General features: G+C 41.0%; 1 protein-coding gene across 4 annotated transcripts; it reads left to right on the forward strand.

Annotated features, from left to right (window-relative positions):
• Window positions 1-26465, forward strand: Reps (RALBP1 associated Eps domain containing). 4 transcript variants are annotated; one of them, XM_022834011.2, is made up of 11 exons: window positions 186-1565; window positions 1788-1959; window positions 2196-2376; window positions 15584-16235; window positions 17379-17739; window positions 18137-18419; window positions 18857-19314; window positions 19608-20061; window positions 20324-20800; window positions 21117-21425; window positions 22361-26465. In XM_022834011.2, the coding sequence occupies exons 4-11, from the start codon at window positions 15984-15986 to the stop codon at window positions 22524-22526; spliced, it is 2760 nt and encodes a 919-aa protein (XP_022689746.1). In that variant the 5' UTR covers window positions 186-1565; window positions 1788-1959; window positions 2196-2376; window positions 15584-15983; the 3' UTR covers window positions 22527-26465. The 4 variants fall into 4 exon arrangements, with proteins under 4 accessions (XP_022689748.1, XP_022689746.1, XP_086824627.1 ...); XM_086968501.1 differs by having other exon boundaries at window positions 186-1959; window positions 18143-18419; XM_022834013.2 differs by lacking the exons at window positions 1788-1959; window positions 2196-2376 and having other exon boundaries at window positions 1-354.

The raw sequence follows: 26465 nt of genomic DNA on the forward strand, positions 1-26465 counted from the left end.
TTATAGTTCGATTGCTCACTCTTAAAAAACTTTAGCCACACAAATTTACAATAGAACATGCTTGGAAAATGTCCGAAAATTCGATCTGTAAACACGCCGTCTCAGCCTAATATGGCACAGGAACGATTCCTGCTCATACAATAGAGCTAGCAGTCGATATCTAGAACACACGGTGGTGGCTGTATTTGGTTCCTGTGCTTGGTTCATTCCATATCCTCCCGTATGTATTCAATCTCGCTGCTGAACTCAGCGGAGGAGCAATCCACTTCGCCCGCCCTCGCGGAAGTGATTAAGATAAGTAGACGTGGAAAAAGGGTGACACGTTAAAGCACGACAAGGGCGATGGGGACGATGGTAAGAAGTGCATGAAATGGGGTTTAAGGGGGCTCTGTCATAGTTTCGTAACGTAGCGTGTCTGCCCGGTAAACTAGGGATCAGGTAGTAGCCTGGGCTCGAATCATGGCGTATATACAATTTGTCTCGTACTGGGAGACAGTCGTTTGACAGAATGGCAGTGCCGGCTGTAAGATTTGAAATATTTAGCCACAGGTATAAGGTATAAATCACTGTTTTTGGGCATCAATGTCCAGTGTCGATTTGTAACCACGTTGTGTATTGGCCTATGAGTCGCTAGTTCTATTGCAAATTGTCGTTGACACCACTGCCGCCGCTGCTGTGTCGTTCCCACCATAGTTGAAAGAAACGTGCTGCTAACGCCAACATCGCTGCTTCTGCAAAAATAGCAGGCGCTTTCTTGTTTTCTATCTGTATTACGGATTGTTTCAGTCCATCTCAGGTCGTTATGTTAGATAATCAACGTCAGTCATCGTTCTGCATCTGTGTCGAGGATCTGTCGGCCTCATACCTTGTGTGTATTATTATTAATTCCTTTTCTGCTGTTGTAGGGTTGCTGTCTGATGTTAAGCTGGCTAGACAGGGCAGTTGGTCTGCTTTCGCTCTCTCTCTCTCTCTGTCTCTCCTCTCTCTCTGTTTTCCTTTAGCAGTCGGCTGCTAGCTGGTGCTGATGACGATGTGAACGACGACGATTTTTGCCACTGCTCCTGCCTCAACTAGTATTGCTAGATAAGTAAATACATAAAAAGGAAGTTGAATGGATGGATGGATGAACGGTTGCTATACCCGGAGCAGTGAGCGAGCGAGTGAGTGAGTGAGTGAGTGAGTGAGTGAGTCAGTCAGTCAGTCAGTCAGTCAGTCAGTCAATCAGTGAGTGAGTGAGTGTGATGGTGGTCGTGCGTTAGTGATGTGGGACTAGCCGTGCTAAGAGTAGTGGAGCCACCATCAGGAGCTGCGGTGTGCTAATCGGTAGCAGCAGGAGCTACAGCAGAAACGAAACGAGGGTCGCTATAGAAGCAGCAGTGATGATTATGTCGGTGGCTGTGATGGTTGATTGTGGTGCTGCTACTGACTGTGGTTGTGACTGCTGTCTGTGCCTACGTTTTGGCCGGATGGGGTTCTTCTATTAGATGGTCATAGCTGAATAGTGGCTGCTGAAAACAACGGTGTACTGTAGACATAAGTGACATCTAGCTAGTGAAGAACGCTGCGTAAGTACTGTTGCTGAGAATAGAAATGACGTTGAGTAAATAAGTTGCATCCGACCGGTAAATCATGTCGACGATCTCCAATCATTGTTACGTATATTTGTATATTTCAGCCCTCGGCCCTTCAGTCGGCAGACAGCCACTGAGAGTCAATCACTGTCTTTTCCGTATTTCTAATGTTTCTGTGCTATGTGGATATGTCTCTGTTATAATAATCATAATAAGTGGGTTGAAGGTTGTGGCCACCCTCTGCCTGCCTGTAGTCGACACCTGTTGTCGGTCGCTTGGGACCGTTTTTGTTTCTAGAGAGAAATGCAATTTATGGGAATCTCATGGTAGACATCAGTTCGTGTCCAGTCGACGAAGTGCCGCGCTACCCTTGATGACAGACAAACAGGTAAATGAGTTAGCGACCCCGCTTGTTTGTTAGTGCGCTTGCCGAAAGAATGGAGCAATAGAAACAAGCGATTGCTACATAGGTGCTTGTGGGAAGTGTGTATGTACAATATGATATCGAACTGTATATACAGAGCCTGGACCACCTTTGTTTATATAATCTGACAAACTGAGACTGCCACAGACTCTTGAAAATAGGTCTATAAGCCTCCTCACTGCGGTCACTTTCTTCCTTAGGCCCTGCCAGTTGCAACTGCCAACGCTGCGCTCTCGGAACTGAGATCCGAGAGGTCAATTTTCTGCTGCTGATTTGTCACGGTGCCGATCCTCCAATGTTTGAGTCAAAACGATCCCCAAAGCCAGCAGAGCACTTGCCAGGTGACGGGAACTGCTTCACTCATTGTGATGAGATACAGAGGTTAGATGTGATATTATGTGTTTAAAAATATGTGTGTACACACATAGAGAAGGCGCTTGTAAAGCATAAAACAAGTGCCCAGGTGAACTGCGAAAAAGCATGGCTACATACGATTCTATGCTGCGTACAGTTATTCGTTCTCAACAATAATAAAGATACAGCAACCCGAACACGAAATAGTGATAATAGCATCGCAGCTAATGTCCCTTGTTCTGCATTTCAATGGATAAATGATCATACCCCGCTTGATCGTTTTCTGGGCTGCTCTAACAGCCGCTATAGAGAATACTGTGCGAACTGCCGATCTCACTGTGATCTTTGGACGGGAATGATGGCAATGCATGAGGCTGTTAGTCAGGGGTACACCAGCGTGTCCAATGCTATTGTTGGATGGCCATTGAGTAGCAGTTATCATGATGGACGGACGAATCCGACAAATTCAATGCCCGTAGGGCGACTAAAAATAGTTTTGTGCAATATATATTTATATATATATTTGTGTTATAACGCTATTGAAGCTCATGCGTTACAAAAAGGTAACCTTCTTCTTTCTTCTGTCCTAAACCCTTCCGCTTAAGAGAATGGACTCCATTAAATGGAATGCTGTCCCAGTGTTGCCACTAAATGCACAAATCTCTCTGGTGGCCCGTCGCTCGTTGATGGAGGGCGTGTACATATATCGATATCAACTGCAGAAAAAGGGTTAATACTGTTGCAACTATTCGGACGTTCCTGTGCATATGGATCTGTTTGGCTGTAGACTTTAGAGCGCGCACATAATTACGGCCTTACAGCTGTACACTGGAAAAGGCAAAAACGTAAACAAATGCCGAAGGCATCCATTACGATACATTTTGTATTTAAAGAATGCAAACAATATTCTCTTATGTTTGTGCTGAGCTAGGAGTAAAGAACTCGTTAGTCCTATGGTACAAACGATGTACGTAATAAAATTGGTGATTCACTGAACTTTTAGGCGAAAATACTGTGCCATTGACGGGCGAGAGGTATAATGAACAACTGTATCATGACGCACAACATTGTGTTCAGTGCAGCCGTTCAATAAATCATTTTATGAAGCGATTTCCATAGATTAGCAATGATAATGGTAGGTGCTTGTCGCTATCGTACCATCGGAAGCTGTCTTAGCGGTCAACCCTACACAAGAAAACTTAGCTTTTCCTTGGTAACTTAACTGTATAGTGGGAAGATACATATATCCATTCAAGCGTTTAGTGAGCGCTACGCAAATCTCATTCGGCCTTTGCTAGTTCCTTTTGGACCGACACATTCTCGAGACCTCTGAACTTGTTGCTGAACTAGGGAATAACTTTAATATGACAAAGGTATTTCCTGACAAGGTTGTCGACGTCTCACGTAATTTAGCTTTTTTTTTTAAATCCCGAGCCGAGTCGGCAACCAGCGTTCAATGTATGTCTGTGTGTATGAGCGCGATCAGGCGTTATCATCATAGAACGCCGATGGCTTAAAGGTTCTGGAAGTTAAGAGTAGATCCATGCCTCGCTATCACTTGTACTCTGTTCATCCTTTAAATCTGAAAATGGATGCTGAAACATGGATTGGCTAGTCAGTGGCGAAAATACTTCATTGCGTACTAGGAGAATGACTTACCTTCACTAATCTTATGTACTCCATTTTTTCTTTCGCAGTGATTCTCTAAGTCTAAAATCGTGAAAAGTTCGGTACACGCAGAAAATAAAAAAAAAAATTGAACGTTAATCACGTAATATCAACTGGACAATGCTGAAGTTTTTTTTAGGCCCTAGTGAACCATTTTCCAAATAGCTTTCTTATGATAATTTATTGAATATATCTATGCTAAAAAAATCATTCATGAAGCCATATGCTGGTTTTTCGTAAAAATATAAACGTAAACGAGTTCGTTTCTGCGATTGTATGTTTATATGCTTCTACTTTCCGTATTCACCTAGTCGTCAGGGTTGAACTCATTAATAAATACAATAAAATAGCATCAATAAGTATCATCTAAATATGACATCGCACTATTAGTGAGTCCTTAGGACGTAGGTTTCAGACAGGACAGACACTACAGTTAATTACGATTTATACGTAATACTGGCCTCTATGTTTCGTGTTCCGGTATCGCCATTAGGCGTTCCATCAGAGGACTCGGTAGCAAACTGTGTGTCTATGCTCGAGTTCGAACCTAGACCACAACGTGTTCTAAGATTAGCAGGCAAATACATTACCCACTAAGGTATCACAAGAATACCTATCGGGCCACAACTTGAGAATAGAGTCAGGTATACCAAAACAATATAGGGAGACGTCGTTGGCTATTGTAGAAGTATTAGTGTGATGTTGTGATGCAATCTAGTTTCTTTGCTGATTGCCTGAGTGCATCCTATTTAGCCCTTCACTCGTTTAATGGAGTGCGATGGAAGCTTGACTAATGTCATTATAGCCGTAACCTTGATTTGCATGTCCTATGATTGCTTGGATATAATAGATCGTGATGTTTTAGTTTTTTCATTAGGAAAGAGAGTTGTTACTTGAATATTTATCTGACAAGAAGGATATCTCGATTTATAGATTCGATCTCATTCACGATAAGCGAGAATTCGTAATTTTAGATGCAGATGTTTCGGTCGATCGACCGGCAATTGCTTTTGTAGTGTTATGAGTCATTTTTGCCTTTTTCCTTAGCCGTGCAGTCATATACCAATTCTTAATCTCAGAATCATTGACTATGATACTGTAATTGAAGATATTTTCATCTGAATAACCTTCATAAGTGTAAATGCATTTAAAAATATGTCCTAAATAAAAAATGCAATACAAAACGTTCATTCAGTAATCTTTTATCGAATTTAAAAATGTTTAGAGAAGTGATTGCAAGGACTTCGGCTTATTTAGAAGGTACGAACAAGTTGACATTGAGAAATCTCTTGCAATGCAGACACTGTTTGAATTCATTCACTATTTCAGTTTGTTATATTAAAACATACTTTATAAAAGTTTAAAGTTGGCTAAAATTACATCATTCCCGATGGGAGGAAAATTCGGTGCGTAAATTGTTTTGGCAGAACTAGAAAAAAATAGTTGCTTTAATCAAAAGCCAAACTGAATTTGTGGTTTCTTTTAATTTCAAGTTGTAGATCGTCCGTCCATCGCTCAAACGATGCTCAACGAACAGGGCAGTCGGCCGAAAATCTAGAGATTTAAAGTGCCAAAATTAAAATCGTTTTTGTTGAGGAGATTCAAGCTTGATTGACAATATGATAGAACTCGTTGAGCTACTCATGCTGCGTTTTCAATTCGTCTCCTAAAGAATATCAGTTGACGCTTTTATAGTCAACCGTTCATCAGGCGGAAGAGCAATTAGCAGTAATGCGACGACAACCAGGGTATATGCTTAATTCGATTAGCTCTAGTTAGGCTTTGTCTTAGCGACGTGAATACTAACATGCGTATATACATATCTGGAGGGTGAGCCATGGGCAATAGGACCTATCTAGGGATTTTCTATTCATTCGAAAACATTATTTGATCAAAAGCAGCCATTAAGAACTAAGTTGGCTTTTTCTAATTAAGACCTGTACATTTATTTTGCGGCTTAAGTTCATGATTAATTATATAAAAAAGATGAGAAGGTTGCCAGTGGCTGTGTGCTAGAGAATGCGTATTTTTATCTCTATTTTTTACTATCATTTAAGTTGGATTTAATCAGGGTATACCGGAATTTAAACGAAATCGATAAGTATACAGCCACGCTAGAAACGTCAAATGATAATAGCACATGGAAATGGACCCGAGTATTCCACTAACACGAATTGAATATCCAAGTTTTGAAGGTTTAGTGTCTATCAACAATCTAAGTGTTTTTGACGACAGAAAAAAGAATAAACTTTTTTTGGTAAATCGTAAACCTTTATTTTAAAATAAGTTTTAACATGTCGGGTATTCTCGCTAAAGAGCAAATTTCTACAGAAGAGGAGATTGCGTTGTATGTGTCACGGAAGTTCAGATCTTTTGGAAATGCTTGTTGTATATCGGCAGGTGCTATAACCAAAGCCATGCACTCTCTACATCTGTATTTTACTGTATTTCAAGTGCAATCAGCCTTCGTAAAACTTTGCTTTGCATTTTAATATCATAGACTACTACTCATTTTACAATATTCATTACTGCGTTATTTTGGTAAGGTAAACTTCTAGCTGTTTTGGGGATCCGATCGCAGTCATGATTTTCGATCAGCATAGAGTGGTTTCTGTGTTGGGGATCTTAGACGTATCATCTGTCTGTAGCTGTAATTTTAATAAAGCCTTCATTTCTAGGACAAAATAACATCATTGAACTTCCTAATCAAGTTTTTTGTAGGGTTTGTCACCTCTGCTCGGATATCATGGAACTGTCCCGCTTGTTCCAGCTTTTATTATTATGGCTTTTAATACCGTTCGTTGTACGGTCTATATATTTCCGTGCCCGTTCTACTATTACATTGAGTGGTAGCCTTTCTGCTAATGCGGTTCTATTGCATTTAGCCTCTATCTAGTGCCCAAATTATTCAGAACCACACAGTCTTGAATGTCTTCCTCCCTCCGCATTGTTTCTTTTATCGCAGCTTCTTATCGTGAGCTACTATGAGTCTGTTTACTACTTTGTAGTAGCAATAATAATAATAATGAGCTGTTGTCAACATGGCTGTTTGCCGAACCCTCCACCGCATCTCGCGATAAATCTCGCTCAATCCAGTAGGTCCCATCCAGTAAGCGCTGCACCTATAGCACAAGAGGAAGGGAGGGAGAGGAAAAGTAAGTGGCTGACTGAGTGGTTCCGTCGCGACATTGATATTTTTTGGCTGCAGAAGCAGCAGCAGCAGCAGCAATGGCAACATTGCCGTACGACCAAATCTATAAGAATAGCTAAGGCGAGCAGGTTTAGTGACTCGCAATCCGGAGATATTCGCATACACACACAAAGTATATAATGCGCAACGCCCTGCGAGATGATATAGAGAGCAATAGAAGGGAGATTTGCAAGTCGAAACAAACGAATGAACTATCCAGGGCGTAAGTGAGAAGGCATAAGCATCACGTATTGACCCGGCATTACTGACTCTATATTGATGTGAGAGAGAAATTGATCTTAGCGTTAGGCTCGGGTGGCTATTATTGTCATCAGCATTGCTTATGTAAGATCAGCAAATGCCGATGACACGTAATTGCCGTTGTGGTGCGCAGCTGGTACCGATTAATTGCTGTGGAGAGACAAAAATGGCGTGTTAAAGAACTGTCACGAAAAGCAACAGGATAGGACATTCTTCTCTGAACCTACTCTGTATCTCACATGGCGACTACCTATCGGAGGCTCGCGCGGATTATTCGAACGTTGCCTTTAGATAAGGATAACAAAACAACACATTATGATTTCATAGTCAGAGGCATTTACGTGTATTGCGAAGGATTTTTTGCTCGAAAGAATATCACCGTATTATGGACCCGATATTTTCAAAGATGGCTGTCAACGTGTTGTGGAGAGCACGAAATAATTTACAGGATCGTGTGTGGCATTCAAGAAATGTCATTACAAACTAACATCAGGGTGAGTCATCATTTAATGCATACTAATACACGCAAAGTCTGTGCAATTAATGCGTGGACCCTCAGTGACAAAATTTCCTAAGCCATTATGTTCTGTGCGTATTATATGCACATTGTTAGGTTCGTACGTTTACCCTTGCTGTTACTACTGCTATAGGGAAGAAATAAGTAACGTCGCCCTGGAAAAAGGCCGCTGTGAAAAATTGCTCATTCACTGCTGCTCCTATTTAGCTACTTTGGTTTCTTTTACGTTTAGTATTGCCGTAAAGCATTGCTTAGGACAGCTGCCACAATCCAGCGTAAGATAAACCGTGTATCTCCCTAGGGAAGATATCGAACATAGACGATTTTGTGTGTCGCTAGGTTTAGTGGCCAAACACGTTACTCTGGCACCATTACGGGGACGCATTGCTGCTATTAAAAGGAAATAACAATTCAATTGTAATTGTGTGCGTGAACTAGCTTCACGTGGTGTTGTTCTCGCTGATACAGTACTTGGCCGTACTGGCGTCTATGCAATAACACCAATAGAAGTGTGCCATATACGCAGTCCTCTGCGAACTGCCCTCGTGCGATTTGAATTTCTCCGTATTTTGACTAATTAGAGTCTAGTAGATCATTCCAGCTAAGCAAGTGTTGCGGCTAATGATGTCTAGTTTGCTTAGCTAGCAGTATTGAATTTATAGTTCGATGGACTCATTACAATGGACGGGCGTTGTTTTTTGTAAAACCTTTTCTGTAAAGAATCAAGTAAGGTGTTCATGTTTTAGATTTTTTGTGTTCTTAGCTACTCGGTGGGCTTGTTTCCTTTTTGGTATTATGAAATATAAGTAATTTCCAGGTAGCATATTGGATAGCAAATGGAGTGAGGCTTGAACTAGGCTTTTTACATAGCTGGAAACGATAAGGCACCCTGACATTGTATTATAAAGAATATCTCTTATTGCCTTAGGGTGACGTATATCTATTAATGAAAAAGCTTTGTGTGACGGCATTCGCTAGCTTCTTTTGAATATTTTTTTTAAAGAGGGGATCTAATTTACTTCTTTTCAAGGTATTGTTAAACCAAAGTAACCCAATTCCCGTTTATCGGAAATATAACCTTTAGGTTTATGGAAACTAAAAACATCCCTATTTGTATTTCACCTAAGCTTTGTTTTAAGCCAATCAAAAAGATATTAATTCTATTTTTTTCATATGTACTTTATCTAGCAGGCATTAAACAGGTAAGGTCTATTCATTGATTACTGTTTCAGCTATATTTCATTTAACAACTTGTATATGACTTTTTTATAGTATAGGTTTTTGGCCAAGTTAGTTCTTATATCCGACGATGTCAATGTACAGTCGTATACTGAATTATTGTAAGAAACGTATTTCCTTTAGTGCACCGCCTTTTAGTGCAATTAATAAGTTAAAACCTTATTTGTTTATGTTGGTTATACAGGAAAAAGCAAGCTTTTAAGAAAAACATTTTAGGCAAAACTACGTTAATATTAGATAAAAATTTAACAATTCTGTCCAGGAGTGCAACGATAGATCAGCATATGGTATTCGTCACTGTAAATATTAGATTAAGCTGGCCACGTGTGTCGGTCAACAGTAATTTTCACAGCTGCTCTAAATCCTTAGCAGGAAGATATCCACGTATTAGAGGTTGTGGAATTCTAGTCCAGGCCTAATTTAACCTTGCGACTACCATGACGATGACAATCCCGGTAAAATTTGAATTCATATGCAAGTTTTAAGGCACAACTTAAGCCTTTCCAAAAATTATAATACTATTGACTTTCGCAGATTTTGTTATCAGAAAAGGGCTATATCAATTTTTTGTTTCATGTCTTTTTCTCACTAAACCTATTTACACTTTTTACATACCCTATTCCTACGCGCTCGGTCGGACATTGAAAAAATATAATTGTTTTTATAATTAAACGTAAATTTGCAATAACGCTTCAATATTAACGTATATAAACTTATAAATACTAAATTCGCAAACGTTCAAATTCACCAGTGGCGGTAGATCTGGTGTTAATTACCCTTATCGGCACGCCATAGACAATTAAATAATAGGCATTCTTTTGACAATGAATCATGAGCTATAGTACAGGAGCTAATACCAGACAATATCTCTTGAGCATTAACCACAGCACATGATGGAAATTTCCAAACGTATCCTTTTTAGATGGACAGAAGTGTTTACAAAGTATGTGCTTCGCTCCTTTGCTCGAGAAACTGCTGTAAAACCCTGTCAAAGAACTCGCAATCGCGCGAAGTGCTGCACTTTAACTTTCACAAGTTCCGTATTCGATTCAAAGAAGGAGCGCATGAATTGTTTTTCTCGAAAAGAACTATAACACTGTGTAGGGATTTCCTTATGATTCGCAGTGGAGCTATAGAAAAAAAGTCGGAAAACGCACCCTTCAAATATAACTCCAGGTAGAAAACAGTTCCACTTTAATCCTAAAAAGCGTTTAGCTGTGGTAGTATTTATAGGCATATGGTGAATGCAGACAGAAGATGAATGCAAGTGGCGTGTTTAACTATAGACACAGAAAAGGCTTAGGATGACAACGAAAGGATCATGCGGAATGATTCTTCTCTTTTTTCTTGAACGCGTGCCGAGGTGATTTCAAGCCTATTCTGCTGAGCCTACATATGCCCTTTGATCTTTTAGTGTTAGCTAGTGCTTAGACAGATTGTGATAGACAAACACCGTAGAAGCTGACGTAGCATTTTATTGAACATATTTTATCAACAATCTTATTTATTAAAATGTATCTACTTCACCGTACTTTATTTGTGGAAATAATACTGTTATTTCTGTAAACACTAAAATGTCACAAATAACAAGTGTTCGCAAGTTTCGTACACTCGAGTCTGTGTAATGTGGAGGCAGAATAGTGGGTTTTACGATTGCTAGGGGTTGGTCTGGTGACATCGGCCTAAATATCTGCCTGGGTTAAGTTGAAAAGGTAATTAATTTTTCAACCTGAAACGTTGTTTCACAAACTGGACTTCAAGCAGAACTTCTGCTGTAATCCGAAGCAGGCTGCATGAGCGACAGATGCTATTAAACACTTGGTAGGGAGCACTTACTAAAGGCAAAAGCTGCGTTCTCAAAGCTGATTCTGATGCCTACGCAAAGTTTTATAGTGACTAGCGCTCACCCGGAAACACATATATGGACTCATTTGGTGAGAGAGAATCATTGAATGCATTTTTATGTGTGTAATCGTGTATATGCACGTTCATAGCTGAATTACTACTAGGGTTACTAGCCCGTCCCAGTTCTGACTCCAACCTCGAAGATCATCCGGAGTCTCGTGAGGTAACTTGAAAGTTGGTCTATAAAATTTTCCATCGTCGATCTATTGAGCCGCGCCGAGCACCAGATAAAGGTTCCCGTTTTGGTACATTCTTTGTCGAGGCTAACGTCTCTGAATGACGTTGGAACAAGGCATACCTGGATTGCTTGTTGGCTGCTCCGCGCTCTTTTCTAATTTTTGGCAACTAAGACGGAATCAGCTTCTAGGTGCTTCAGCATCCCACGGTTAGCATCCACCCAACTACCCCGAAGTTTGATACCTGGCAGGCGCGAGTTCTTTACCTCAATCTCAATCTCAGCTTCTTTTCGGCCTTACTTTTGCCACCCGTTCCCTTCTTGTCTGCTGTAAACTGAGTAGATGAGTAGGATCAGTAGGAAAACAAGCCGTTGGACGAGATTTACTCTGCGAGAAACATAAATAGCGCTCTCAAAGTTTACTCAGCAACGCGCAGTATACTGGGTAGTTCATCACTATTACCTGTTGTCTGTGTAAAATAATGGGCCGTATCATTTCTCTAGCCCTTGTATATACGGTAATAAGCAATAGTGCTGAACCTGCTGTCGCTGAGTTGAGCCTGCTAAGATGCAACTCGCTTAGTGCGGCGAGAGCTTTGTTTTCGACCTCTTTTCTATTTCTCTCCCGCGCACACCCTCGTTATTACATGAGTGACTGTCGATCGCTATAATGTTAGTGCTGGTGATGATAATGATGAAACGGATGCATCAAGTGGCAGTAGTAGAGGTTAGTACTTGGAAAAAAAAAAATTTTCTCGCGAATCCGCCTTTTACGACGGGTCGAGGATGGTTACGCCAACTGATCGGCCCATGGACTCATCTACAGACTGCTAGGAATTACTAAGTTAACGCATATGCAGAAGTTCGCTAAAATAGCGAGAAACGAAATGCAACGCTCTTTCCATGTGTTGAATAAGCTATAGATGCTCTATGCAGCGCCGGTCATAAGCATAATTGTGCGGGGGGTAAGATCACTTATTGGGTATGTCGTGGCGTCTTTGCCGCTTAGCAGCAGCTCAGCGACGAGGCTGTGCAGCAGGCGGATTCGTTCGTTTGGTTTCTATTTTGTAACCATACTACTTCCTACGAGTAATATTTATATGAGCGACAGTTTATTTGTAAAATAGGTATGTCGTACTCCATCTCCATATGTCGGTTATGATGACTGACAGAAAGCCGTCGGCAACCACACAGTAATTAGGTGACGCGGTTGTTGAGCGATCATTCACAGGAAGGTTTATTCATGCACGGTGTATCTAGATGCCGTACAAAAATGTTTCAATCAGTCTGGCTATATTGGAGTTTATCGAAACCAAAAAAGAAGTTTAGTCTACTATATTTATCTCCATTCGCAATATTGCATCCGTAGTTGTCTTTATCCAAGGCAGTAGTTCTGTTGTACGTCCAGATCAGGTTTTTTTTTCTTTTTGCTAAATTCAGGGCATGCGTTTTTGTGTGATCGGTAAAATTGAGCTGTTGATGATGTTGCTGATAGAAACGGTCCTTTGTGACCGGCAGTAACATTTGCTTGATTTTCATTATTCTGTCGTTGCTGTTATGTTACCGATCAATATTCAATCTGTGATAACCGAAAAGCATGTGTATGGCCAAGCTTTTCCTTACTAACTTATGTCGAATTCACGTAACGGTAGATACCTCTTTTTGAGTGCAGTGGCAACAAATACTTTGCTTATCAACACTCTATGGTCGTATATTGTGAGAATATTATAAAGAATCCAACAGGTTTTCTCGCTTACATTTATTCATAAGTACTACATTCTTTCAATATCGTACGCATCCGTAAACTATAACATACCTGCTGTGAAAACAACTTTATTGAGAACTTGCCCACGTGACGTGTGGAAAGGTGCTAACCGAGCAGAGACCCATTCGGATTAGCGCAAAGCGTTGCCAATATGGTCCGAAGGACACGATGCAGGGAACATGTTTAGGCGTATAAAATGTTTCGTGTGGTATCAACATTATTGGAGAGTGCAAGTGATTTGAACTTTGAGTGTCTTACGTGTATATATTGAAATTAAGCAGACGGGTACTACCAGCTCAACGTATATTATTTCACTGAAAGCGTTTCGTAGTGAATAAGAATAGTTTTCGCGGTATTTTCTTCGATGGCGATTGCTTATTATCCCTACTGGTATGGCTTCTACGCGCTCAAAATTGTTGTTAGCAAAAATGTTGTCAGCTTAATTTTATGAATAATATTAGATTTTTTAGTTTTATGGGAGGATTTTAGGCATGCATTATAAATCCTACAGTACGACATTTATGTTGTTATCAGACCGACTTAATAAGCTTTATAAAGTCTGGTAAGTGGCCTTCGCGATTTCATAATGTGCGCGTATGTCAGCACTTGTTGACGTCGTTTTAGTGTGAACGAATTATGACGATAAACAGTAACAGTCTTTGATCAGTTAGTGCTACAGCTAAATTTACATAATAATTAGAATTAACGTTGAACTGGCCTAAAATCAAGCCGTCGGGCGTGGTCGACTTGACCACACCCGACCACAACGGAATCTGATCTTTTGGATGGGATACTTCAGAGCTATCAAGAATGCTTTCAGCTTATGAACTTTTTTTTAGACAGTGAAAAAATAATTTCTTTACGGAATTCGAGTTTAACGTAATACAATCGTACCAAGGTTAAGTGAATTTTGGCGATTCTAATTTTGATATTACTGAAAACCTGAATCGTGCAACAATTCGAACATTCAAATGACTTGCCAAACGGAAGGTTGTCAACTAATCTTAAATATTCCGTATGTAACCACAGAGTAGGTAGTTTTCTTAAGTAAGCCCTCCAAGTCCACTGGCTAGATATAAAACTTACTAGGGCTGTTGGTTAGGTATGTAAGCTAATAATCTTCAAGCGATATCAGCGAAAGATTTGTTCTTAAAGGACAAGCAATATTACAGTGATATTTTTGTGTATTCTTTAGGCTTTACAATTAGATAGGGATTCGGTATCAGTTACTGGAGGGTCTCTCCTTTCAATATGAACCTTAAGCATTGACTATGCGCCTCAAGCTGGGTCACTTTGAAGCATGGCTTATTTAATTCGTAAGAATTAAATACATTTAGCTTTGATAAGATAAACTACCGTGATTTTCATACGTTAAAGAAGTAAACAAGTAATTTGTTGTCATTATTGTTTTTAATAATACTAGTATCATGTTGTTACCGACACCACCATTTGTCTTTTTTTATTTTCTGCTTATTTTTCATTTGAGGATACGGGACGTATTGGAAAAGAGATCATCGAAGCCTATATATCAACACAGCCTATTATAATCGTAGGAACTTCTGCTCGCACATTCACCGTCATACCATTTATCATACCATATAGAATAAACAGAGTTCATGTATACAATAGGTAGATTTGAGAAACATTTTGTTTGATTTAGTGTACGGGCTACCTGACTGGGAAGCTGACTACTGATTTATCCACAAGTGGAATAACTAGCTTTCACGTTCAAATTTAAAGAGATCATCTGGTGATTGTTTACGGTGAACATGTCTGATTCTTCCTAAGTCTATTAAGCCGAAACAATGTGCAAATTGGTCGTATGGCGAGAAAACTGCAGTGAAAGCTTACACTATACGGAGGACTTCATTGCACTCAGAACATTTGCTCTTAGCTTAAGAGAGGTTGGTGCAAATTGCACACCCTGGCACCCCTTCGAATTACCCCTTTTTTTTCGCATACACTTCGCGGACTTCTGATAGCGAGCTGCGCTATGGTACTATATAGCCATGCCAATTAATCACTGTGTAACCACACATGTGAGATGGTTCTCACTAAGTACTGGATATACGTCACTACGGCTGATTGTGTACCATGCATTTGATCCGTTCGAACGAACCATTACAAGAATCAAAAGGGAACGGAGAAGAGATAATTTTTCAAGTTTGAAAAGAATTCTCCTAAACGACAGATTTGTAAAATTGAGGAGGTAATGAATGCAAGTGGCAAATTGCAAGACCGAACAGATCGCTCAGATGTGTCCGGGATATTTATGGAAAGTCGAATTTGTGAGTGGGTTAAAGAGACGAGCGTGAGTAAACATGTTCGAGTAATAACTCGACATTCCGGAAATTCACAGTCCACGATCTTTTTAAACAGCAAAACACAACGTTAAGAAAAGTTAAATGGTCATGTTGAAACATTTTCGAACAATCCCGTGTCGAGTATATGAATATGAACCACTCAGTGTCAGTAATAGATGTCATCGCTAAAAGTTTTCATGCAAATTTTCAGGAAGCACTGGAATATTACCAACACCAGCATCGTTCTGATCGCCGTCGTGTGTGACCCACATCTTAGAATTTACCGACTTCATATCACTAAAGTGTCGTCGTGCATATCGTGGAAACGCGCGGACGTTAAACGATCAACAGCTAGCAACCTGCTAATCCTCGATTGGAGGGTCAATACCTATCGGAGAATGCTTGTTACGTTTAACTGCTGGTAGCAAGGCCGGCGGAGGTGGCCTACCTTGAGGGGGTCGCCGAGGCCAGCCAAGGAACTCAAACGCAACGCCATCAATACGATCAAATAGATACGGGACCTCGCCACAGGTATAAGCGTGGGGTGGTAGTTGTGCTCGTTGGAGCCGTCGTTAGTCCGCTTGATTGTCAACCAGTCGTATTCCCCCCTGATGGACAACGGGGGTGCACTCGGAGGTGTGACAAGTTATCAACCCGCAGCGACGGCAGCGACCGGCGTGGTTGCTCCACCAGCCAGTGCCGGAGGCCTGTCAAATGGTGGTGTTCAATTGTCGGTTGAAGAACACGCCCTCTACGAAGAGCTCTTTGCAGCTCTTGACGTTGGCGGTGACGAACGCATTCAGGGCTCACAAGCCAGTGTTCTGCTCAGAGCAACCAATTTACCCACGGAGACGCTTCAACTGGTAAGTCAAAGAAAACTCTACTGTTTTTATTACGTGCATCACTATTTTATTCCTTGAATTTCTATTAAAGTTATTTTTCCTTATTGGGGACTACGTAATATTTCCTCATTTCATAACCTTTTATATCGCATTTGCTGAAAAAACATTTGTTTCTAGCTCCTGGCAACATAGGGTAAGTTAACGGTAAGTTAAATCTGACGGACTAAACCGAACAAGTTAACCCCACAGCTCTACTAGCCGCTCTTTTATACCAATAGTCGTCTTCAGAAAACAGAAGCAAGAGATACGTATAGCAACATACGTTTCTCGTCCGCCGAACGCCCCTTAGATTTGTCATATACAGCTTCGTATCCTTGCGGCAATACAAACAAAATTAATACAAATATGTATATTACAGTGACTATTGTAAGTAACCTATTCTACTGACAGCACGTTTTGAAATTGCGATTCCTATGGACATGTATCTAGGTACTAGTATATGAATGCACCCCAAAAGGCTTGATTGCCTCCTCTAACTCTGTGCCCCAATTTGCTGTTTGCTGCTCTCAGTTTTTCTGATGCCTGTGCTTACGTTATGGAATCAGTTTGCCACTGTAACACTCGTACGGGCCTTAAGCTGTCCGATCTTTGCCAACCTCCATCATCATGCGCGGTTTGCTGCTTTTTCACGAACTCTTTTCGTCTCTTGATAAGCCTGTCGACCTCTTACTTACACAGATTTCCGCCTGTGTTCACCTGACTGCATTCAGCCTGAAACTAGATTCCATTTTGGGCCTGAATTTTTTTCAGGAATTCGACTTTGTCCCTTCACTGTAATGTTTAGTGACCACGCATTCACTACAAGTTCGACGACTATTCGATTTGCTGTCGGCAACGTGCATATGAAGATTGGGATTCGCTACCATTAAGTGTCCTCTCCATTCGAGTCTTGAATTCAAGCTTTTATTTGCGTGGGCTCTGGACCTGGCAATTAATTGATTGTGTTAGACCAGTAATAGTCCAATTCTTTCGAAACTTAAGATACCTCCAAACAAAAAAGATAATAAGAACTAACAATGTAAAGAAAAGTTCTTTATATACACATATGGAAAGAAATAGTTAACATGTGTGTTTCCTCTCGCTGTTTGCATCGTTTTTTTCCAGATAACGGAACTTTCCGGCGCCAAGCGCGTTGGACACTTCGGACGATCGCAATTTTTCCGTGCACTGAAGCTGATTGCGGGTGCTCAGAACGGCTTGAAGCCCTCAAGTGAGGTGTTGGCAGCTCCGCTCCCTTTGCCGAAGCTCAACATGGCTACAGCTCAGCATACAGCATCGACTCTACTTAACAATAATAACAACAACAATAACACAGCGAGTGCAAACAACTGCTATGGGGCTGGCCCAGGTGCTGTGGCCGACAGTCGGAGTCCGGAACAGCAACGGCCGCAGCAACAGCAGCAGGTGGGCGGCTCAACAGCTTCAGCCGATGCGGAAAAGACATGGGCAAGCTTTAACTGCTTGGGTAAGAATGAGAGAATATGGTTTTATCTTGCGCGGTATCGTGCAAAAAGACGCAGAAACAAACGTCCATAAGCACCTACGTACTCACAATCGGATTAGGGGAACAGCAGGCTCGAGCGATACTCGTTTGTTGTTATAATCCCGATGTAATTGAAATGTAGTCAGAAACACAGATACATACAATCTGGCCCAGAAAGCTATACAACCGCGGAATTTGGTTCCTTAGTGTCGTGAAGAAAAAACACATAATTCATATATATTTACTCAATAAATAGGACCATGTCTCAATAATGTTAACAAGAAACAAAATATGGCTAATATTAGTGGAACAGTTACATACTCTATGGATTTTGCTTTTATTACCTGTTTGACTAAATTAACAATTGTTTTTTTTCTAGCAACAGACGAAGAGTGGTCGTCGTCAAAGTTACTTCTGCAACAGCTTCACACATCCTCTGAGGAGCACCGTCATTTGCTCGGGGGTACTGCGGGAGACGAAGTCGATGTCGAGACTGATTCCGGTCGGGCAGGCGAGACGGAGGACGGCGAAGATGGAGAAGGAATCTGGACGATCACTCGCGAACAGCGAGCTTATTATGTAAAGCAGTTTGCGGGAATGCAGAGCGATCTCGAAAGAGGCAGAATACAAGGACGGCAAGCGAAAGAGTTTTTTGAAAAAAGGTATGGATGCTATACCCTTGAACTACATAAAGGAGATTTGAAGGAGGAAGTTGTCGTCCGCCTTTAGTACCCTGTTGTTAAATGTATCGCTGCTAATATCTTCACGTGAAGGATCCACTATGATGATTAATCAAGTTGTGTTGAAGTACAGTTTATTTGCCTGTAAAATATACTGCGTTTACAGGTTTTATGCGCCTCTTGTATATAATAGGTATGTACCTCCACGCAAGTTTCAACCGATTTAGTCGACTCTTATCCGCATGTTAGCTCTTTTGGGTTTAGTGTTCTAAGACATATGCAATACCATTTTTCCCATATGCAATATGGGAATAAAAAGTGACTGCTAGGATGATCGTAGTTATAACGCGTATGTGCGTTCTTCTGTCTTTTCGGTACGCCTGGCGGACTATTATATAAAAAAATTGACTGTCTATTAGCCGTCTACCCGTGGCAGAGCTATCGCGAATTTGGCAGCTGGCTGATATCGACCGTGATGGCCAGTTGGCGCTTGATGAATTCTGCACGGCTATGCACCTAGTCGTATTAAGGAGAAACGGAATCCACCTACCAGCCCAACTCCCTCCGCAACTATTACCAGATATCCCTCCGTTGATTCAAACTAGTCCTCTGCCGGTACAACCGCAACATTCTCAGCCACTCGCTACAGTGGTCGGAAGTAGCGGCGCCTCTGCTGCCGGCAACGCAATCAACCAAACACAACAACAGCAACTTGATAGTAGTACCCATCATCGTTGCCATCAACACCAGCAGCAGCAGCAGCAGCAACAACAGCATATAAGCACGAAAAACAGCACGACGAGTGACACTACTAACAGCACCGCGGCCATGACGACGACGTCATTGGTCAATAGAGAGAGAGGAGCTGGAGGCCAAGGTAAGCTCTTCTGTCCTGTGTCCACTATTGACCTTTTGTTCATGATATTAAATACTGTGATGTCAGTACTCGTGACATTATAGGTGACGTATACGTAACTGATTGTGGGTCCGCTGATCTTATCGAGCGCAGATACCAACTACGGCCTTTGGGTCTGTGGATAGAGCAGTTTATTGAATTTTGATTAATGAGGTACCACTCCGCAGCTCAGTGGCTCAACGCGCTCTACTCAAACAATCAGCGTCCATTAACAGTTCAGCTTCAATAACGTGTTTCATCACGTGCCATTTTAGGTGTAACGTCTTCACCATTGACTGCACCGATAAGTCTCTCAAAGCAATGGATGAAATTTAGCCCGTCACCAACCTCTGGCCCCCTTGGGGTACAACAGAAACAGACACAACAATCGTCACAGCAGTCGCTTCCGAGGACTAGTCCTACCGCAGGCGAAGTGGGCACTGGCCCAGTATCGTTCGACTTCTCGACAACACTAGTTAATCAGGACCCGCGCATTTTGCACCCGGTTGCACGTCGGCCCCCTTCATCACCTGAGGGTCAGATGGGCGCGGGCGGTGGTGGGGCATTTAGCTGTGACCCCACCTCTATTCGCCCGACTGGCTCTATAGTGGTAGATGCTCCATCCGGAGGCACTGGTGGTTATGTTATTATGAATAACTCGTCTGAAAACGATCACGACGCACTCGACGCGCTTGAGTCAGGCGCGCCACACCTCATATCTACAAATAGGTGAAATAATGTATAGAAATGTACTAGTTAGGATCAGGAAAGTGATAGCTATAAATTTCTCACAAACCCCTGGTAACATATAAAGGTTTGTTTTATCCCTGTCGTATTATAAGAAAGAGTGGCTCGTTCTACTTGTACATTTTGTTGTTGTTGTTCGCGTCTAACACATATCAGTATTATGTTTAATATAAACAGCGCAAGCGTGAAAATGTAAAAGAATAATGTATTGTTGTTTGCCTCTCTGCAATTTTACAACGTGCAGTTCTTTCTCCGCCCCGAGCACGGCGGACGCGTTGTTGATGTCCGGTATTGGGAGTGGCAGTGGAGGTTGTACGGTGCTAAGTGGCAGCGGAACTGGCGCAGTAGTTGTTGGAAATTCCCTTTCAAATGGCGGGGCTCGAACGCCCCTGGCTGCCAAGAAGGAACCACCTCCGCCGCCACCTCCCCGACCTCTCCCGGCACAGCACAGGGGACATCATGCCCGCTCCTCGTCGCTCGACCTCAATCCTCGCGCCACTGGCGGACACCCGTCATCGGGGACCCCTTTAAAGGGCCTTTTCCCGCCTGCTGTGCCTCCTCGCTCCTCGCCGGCCAACGGTGTCGGTGCGATCGGAGGATCCGGAGGCGTCGCACGAAGTCTATCTGGGGACAGCAGTCGAGGTGGAATTAGTCAGATCAGTGGTAGCAGTAGCAAACCCCCAAAGATCGGCGCCGCTGGTGGAGCTTTTCAAGTGTACAGGTAAATTAACAGTTGGTTCATCAATTGGCCAATTGAAACTCTTCTGCATTTTCCGTTTTTTTTCCGTTTTTTTCAATACCATACCAGATAGAAATCTACGAAATTGGGTTAGAAACGAAATTCATCGACAGAGGCTAAATACGCATGTAAGTATAATTGCCCATTGCGTTATTTTCGTAAGAGCACCTGCGAAGAAAAGGTCAACTACTTGCCAGCTGTTGCTTCTACCCTCCCCCTCTTCCCGAAATCGATCCTAAATTTGCCCTCGATTATCGCGGATGATTTTTACGTTCTTCTATCTATTGTACTTCCTTAGCGGCAAGACAAGAACAACAATGAGAAGTGAGGCTGCAGAACCAGGAGCTGCTCATTCAAGATGCGCTTCGGATTCCTCTTGCTCCTCATCGTCATCGTCATGTAACTCATCATATGAAGACCTCAGTCTTGATCCTACGACGGATGATGCTGCCATGCTGCTCGTGGATGACGACCATACGGAGTGCGGATACGTGGACACGGCCCAGCAAGCCGGCCAAGGACAACCGGCTGGACAAGGCACGCATCTTCACAGACCACATCATCGCAAGCACGAACTGCCGGATGCTATGATGGCTCAGTTTATCACGTGAGTTACCGATTTTTTCTACTTAACGAATTGTAATTTAATAATCGTAATTTCTAATGTTTAGGTTGATCAGTTTGAATTGGAAGGTTTTTTCATAAATCCGGAAATGGTATCTAATTTCATTTATGATGTCATAGTTATTAGATCCACCTCTCTTACAGCTTAAGTTCCGGATTTTAACCACTCACAGGCTTGCTCCAAATGATCATATTAACTGCATTAGTGAGCAGTGGACTGTGCCGTGTCGAGATATATTTAGTTTTCTGTTCAATCGCGCTCTATCCATAATAATCGGCTGGGTTCAAATCTAGGCATTAGTTGGTCATATATGGTTGTTTCAAAAACTGCTCCTATTCTCAAGTAGTTAGCCCTGCACAAGCCGACTAGTGCGAAGTGGTCTACCATTTTTCTGGAAGACGTGCGGCCTTGTTTTAAGTATTTTAGCTGTCTACGGTTGCAAAACAGTTTACAGAAGCTATACATAAACTTCTTTGGCAATGCACTGGTCTTTCTGAAAAACGTATTTAATCCCATATAGTAGACAATGCCGTAGACTGTCGATTTGGTGTCACCATAGAAGTTTATGATCTCGGTGAGGGTTCGGATCGTGTAAGGACATTGAATAATAGTTGGCTGAATAAAGTGAAAAAACGACGCATTGTTTTTCAGCATGGCTGTGAGCCTGTCTAGATCGTCTTTACGACGAGCTTTTTCCAGTGAGACTGATTTTAAATAAACCTATTTGGTAAAGTACGGGCAACCAGTGAAAAGTGGTCCCGTTTTAAACTTGGCGCCACGCAGCAATAAACAAGCAAGATACAAGTATCGCTATACATCAATAGAAGCCGTAAAAATATATATTATTTCACATTTATATGGATTCCATAACGACTCCGTTATTGATCAGATTTAACGTAAAGTTTCTTTGTTAACAGGGACATTCCTACGGATCGGGAGCAGCTCATTCGAGACATCAGCGCCCATCGGGAACGTAATGCAATGCTTCGTGAATGGAACCGTGAGTTACACGATGAGCTTCAGCAGCTCGTTCAGGAACGCCTATCTCTGCAGAGTCAAAAACAGCCGACATCAACGATTTAGACATGTGGTCGGCAGAGAGCATTTGGCGATACAATATCTAACAATTACTACTAGATTAAAGTGAAGGAATAGAGCTCAATTAGGCTCGAACACAAGTGTGCCTATATCTAATGGATAAGTACCAACCCATATTTGAATTGACTAGATGTGCCACTAAAGGTTCTGGTCAATATCATCCTCCAACGAGAAAAAAATTAAAAAAAAAAAGAAAAATCTGACGAAAATGTCCATGATGATTTTCATGAACCCGATGCTTTCTGCTTTCTCATGTACTGAAGTGGAATGGCAAATATGGGAACTGTAGAAATATCAGAGAAGACAAGTCGAAATGGTATATGTAGCAAGAGTCGTCTCAAAGCGACGCAAAATCAGGAGGTTCACGTTTAGGTCCTTCTAGCCATTAGTGACGAAAAAAATGACGTCTTATATGGATGAAACAAGATGTGAGACATAGCATAACGGATGTTGTCTGCGCGAAGTAGCACTAAATGGGCCATACATAAAAAATAAAAGGTCCACGCTTTAGATGAAAGTTATACCAATGACTAGTAAGAAACATACAGACAAAATGAGACGATGATCTACAAAGAATAACAAGTTATATATATATATATATATATATATATATATATATCTTTGCGATGAAGGAATAGGCCACCGCTATAAGGGAATAGAATGATCGCTATAAATAATTAGTAATAATGAGAATGATAAAATTTAAAAAAAAAACAAATAAGAATGAACAAGCAGAACCAGTCGAATCCCACACGTACGCACTCAATGTGCACCGCCCCTCAAAAAAGATAGTGGTGGCAAAGAAATAAGACAAAAATGATTTTGTCCCAAGGCACACTGACAGCGAAATATTTCACGAGGCTTCAAAAGCTAGTTGCAAACAATGCGAAATAACTGCAGTCCAAAGAGACATCACTGAATAGTGGGCAGGCGACGCTGATATTGTCCATAGAGAGATACCTGAAAACAATGAAAAAAAACAATATGGTAGTTCATAAATAACCGAATGAAATCTAACAAGCAATCTAGACAAAAAAACAACGTGTCTGAAACTTGTGCGACCGGGGCGAATTATATAGAAATCTGCTACAACAATAGCGACAACCGTAATCGCCGTTACTACTACAATCGTTATTATCACATTTCGTACTAGGCACGTATCTAGTTATGCACTAACTTTTGTAGTTTAGTGCAATTCGTGTGCCAATAGCTGGCCACTGTAGATAAAACGAATTCTAAAAAATGTGGCGAACGACGTCTATCTGTAATGTATTGGTACTCATGCAGTAACATAAGGATTCTAACATTATCTGTTTTATTACAAATACTTGTCTATTATCCATAATTATTTTCTAATGGCACAGGATTGAAAATGCACCGCGAACAAGTTGACTATTTTGAACGAGGCCCCTTCTTAAAAAGTCACCCCCCAAAAACCATGTTGTTTACAACAATCGTGATGCCATTCCTCAGTAAAAGTCTTCCCCGTTTTTCTTTGAAAGCGTACGCGTCGGCGATTACTAGCAAAAAAAAAAAATTCAACTGTAACAGTTTTCAGAGTATCGGTGATCTCTTTGTCATCTGTCCAAACGCAACAATGATACATTGAGACTGATAACGAAAACTAAACCACAGCGAGATTTTACCTATTTATTTTCTATGTTAACTTGGGCTCGATTAGTTTTTATTTTCAATCAGTATTTTTTTAACCCCCATTTTTCAAATTGTGGCCTTTGAGTTGAAATCAGATCAAAGGCGACAATCCGAACACGACGTTGACGAATAACGTCTGCTCATCAACACGTATAGAAGGGCATCATGGGAAGTCAAGTCAAATCCAGCGTGATGGCAATATTATGTTATTGATTGAAATATGGATGCATGCATTATAGGTGTGGAGACAGACCTAGAGGACAATGGTTTGTTGTGATTGTGGGCTCACGTTGGCATTACTACTGCTATTTTGCAGTGTTCAGGATCAACATGAGCTAAATAAGTTTCGAATTCTATGTACGGTACTGCCGCTAACATTACTTTAGACGCTTAGCCCGTAGCACGAAGCGAAGTGTGTCTAGGACCAGTTTACCAACTCAGAAGGTCACCACGTACCCGTAAGCTTCGCAAAAAAACGCGCCACTATATCATCACGAAGATAAGATCAACATGGTCTATTGTTTTGCAATCTTAAGGGGATTTAACAGATAAATGCATATTCGAATACTAGGGTAATAAACATTTATTCTGCGATTTAATATCGGTAATATTCACAGCAGCGGCAGCAGTAGTAGTAGTAGTAGTAGTAGTAGTAGTGTTTTGACATCGGTGTAATTATTATAAAACCTTTTACTAAAAAAAATATACTATCCTATGCCACCGAAGCATACCAAGTCGCCTGGATAAATACGGCTGTTTCGTTTGTAATGAGCTGACGCTTAACAGAGAGAAAACAGACCGTTGTTTTCTAGGCGAGCTTCAGCTCTGTATTCTTTTATTTGAAGTTTTATTTCTTTATAAACGAACAGAATGTTATTACTGGGTGAGTATGATTAGCTTTTTTCGTTACGGCTTCAAACATGCTCATATATTTGTACACCGTTATCTTTGTGATTCGTTGCGACTATATGCGTATCTCACTTATTTCTGTAAAGTAAAAAAGTTAGTTTGAATCTGTTCTTCACTGTAAACAACAATGGAAGCTGACCTATAACAAGAAAATATATATATTCGTGATAAATGCTTATGTAAAAAACTGTCGTCGAAAGCTGCTTCATGCAAAGCTGCCCATGATGTCTACATTTTGGTAGCTATAGCGCTCTCCAGCTCACTTCACAGGATATTATTTTTACGTTTTTTGTTACTAGTCTAACTATCACAGCTACGTAGTAATGTTATCTCGAATTATTCTACATTAATATAACCTGCACAAGTAATTCAGATATATGTAAAATGAATGTTTCACGTTGGGAAAATAACTGAAAAAATATTAAACGGTGGTCGCACGTTGGTCACACTTGATCTGAATCGCCCTCTGTAAACCAGATTGGTGGCACACAATTGTTCTCAGACACATCATCATTATACGAATGGTCGTAAAAACAGTTCTCGGCATTCTGCTCATTAGAACTCGAAAATAATATCGTCGCTTTATCGTACCTGTGTCCTGCAGGTGCGGAAAAAAATAGCCGAATCCCACAAAAACTTGATAGAATCAAACCGGATAGGACTGGTAAACGGTTTTCAGGACGGGTATATGAATCTAACTACCAACAAATATGTAAGATTTGTCCTAATGTAATGGTGATCACATGTCACACCTAAACTAGCATAGGGGGCAATCTGTGGGTGTGCGAGTGTCTAAGTGAACGCATGTGTGGTTGCGGTAAGTTTAATGAGGATGAAGACAATATTGTAGTGGCTCATTGAGAGAACAATTATAACAATAATCATAGAATTCATATACAAAGTGAGGAGAGAAAATTCGTGGTACCCTGTATATTTACATATAAAGAGGTAGACCGGAAGAGCAAGAAATACGAGCGGTTAGAAATCGAAGAAGTAATACTGATAAGTAGGTGGGCAAACAAAAATGAAACATGCGGCCGGACGTAAACCGAGACAACATGGATAATTAACGAAGAACAAGAAATAATTGAAGTATAAATGACATGATAGAAACACTACGAAAATATTTTCGTTCATAATTATTATGGACAGAGAAGGAAAGACAGTAGGAAAGAGAAATAAGAAAAAATACGATCTACTTCGGATAGATAAAAGGAGTTCCCGTTGTTTCTGCGTGTTCAAGAAATGTTGTATTCTAACTAGTATTAATAATTATATAAAAGAAATACTGTGGAGGCAAAAATGTCATGACACGAGTAAAACTAAAATGAAAACGATAAAGTGTATTTATGTACCAACAAA

This window comes from Varroa jacobsoni, unplaced genomic scaffold (genome assembly GCF_002532875.2).
Source record: "Varroa jacobsoni isolate VJ856 unplaced genomic scaffold, vjacob_1.0 scaffold_488, whole genome shotgun sequence".
In the NCBI taxonomy this organism is placed as follows: domain Eukaryota; kingdom Metazoa; phylum Arthropoda; class Arachnida; order Mesostigmata; family Varroidae; genus Varroa; species Varroa jacobsoni.

What these genes read in the sequence shown, in the direction of transcription:
- Reps (XM_022834013.2), top strand. Translation starts at nt 15,984, where the DNA reads ATGGACAACGGGGGTGCACTCGGAGGTGTGACAAGTTATCAACCCGCA. An exon ending in GGCAAGCTTTAACTGCTTGG is followed by an intron (nt 17,740 to 18,136) that starts GTAAGAATGAGA and finishes TTTTTTTTCTAG; the next exon opens with CAACAGACGAAGAGTGGTCG. An exon ending in GAGAGGAGCTGGAGGCCAAG is followed by an intron (nt 19,315 to 19,607) that starts GTAAGCTCTTCT and finishes GTGCCATTTTAG; the next exon opens with GTGTAACGTCTTCACCATTG.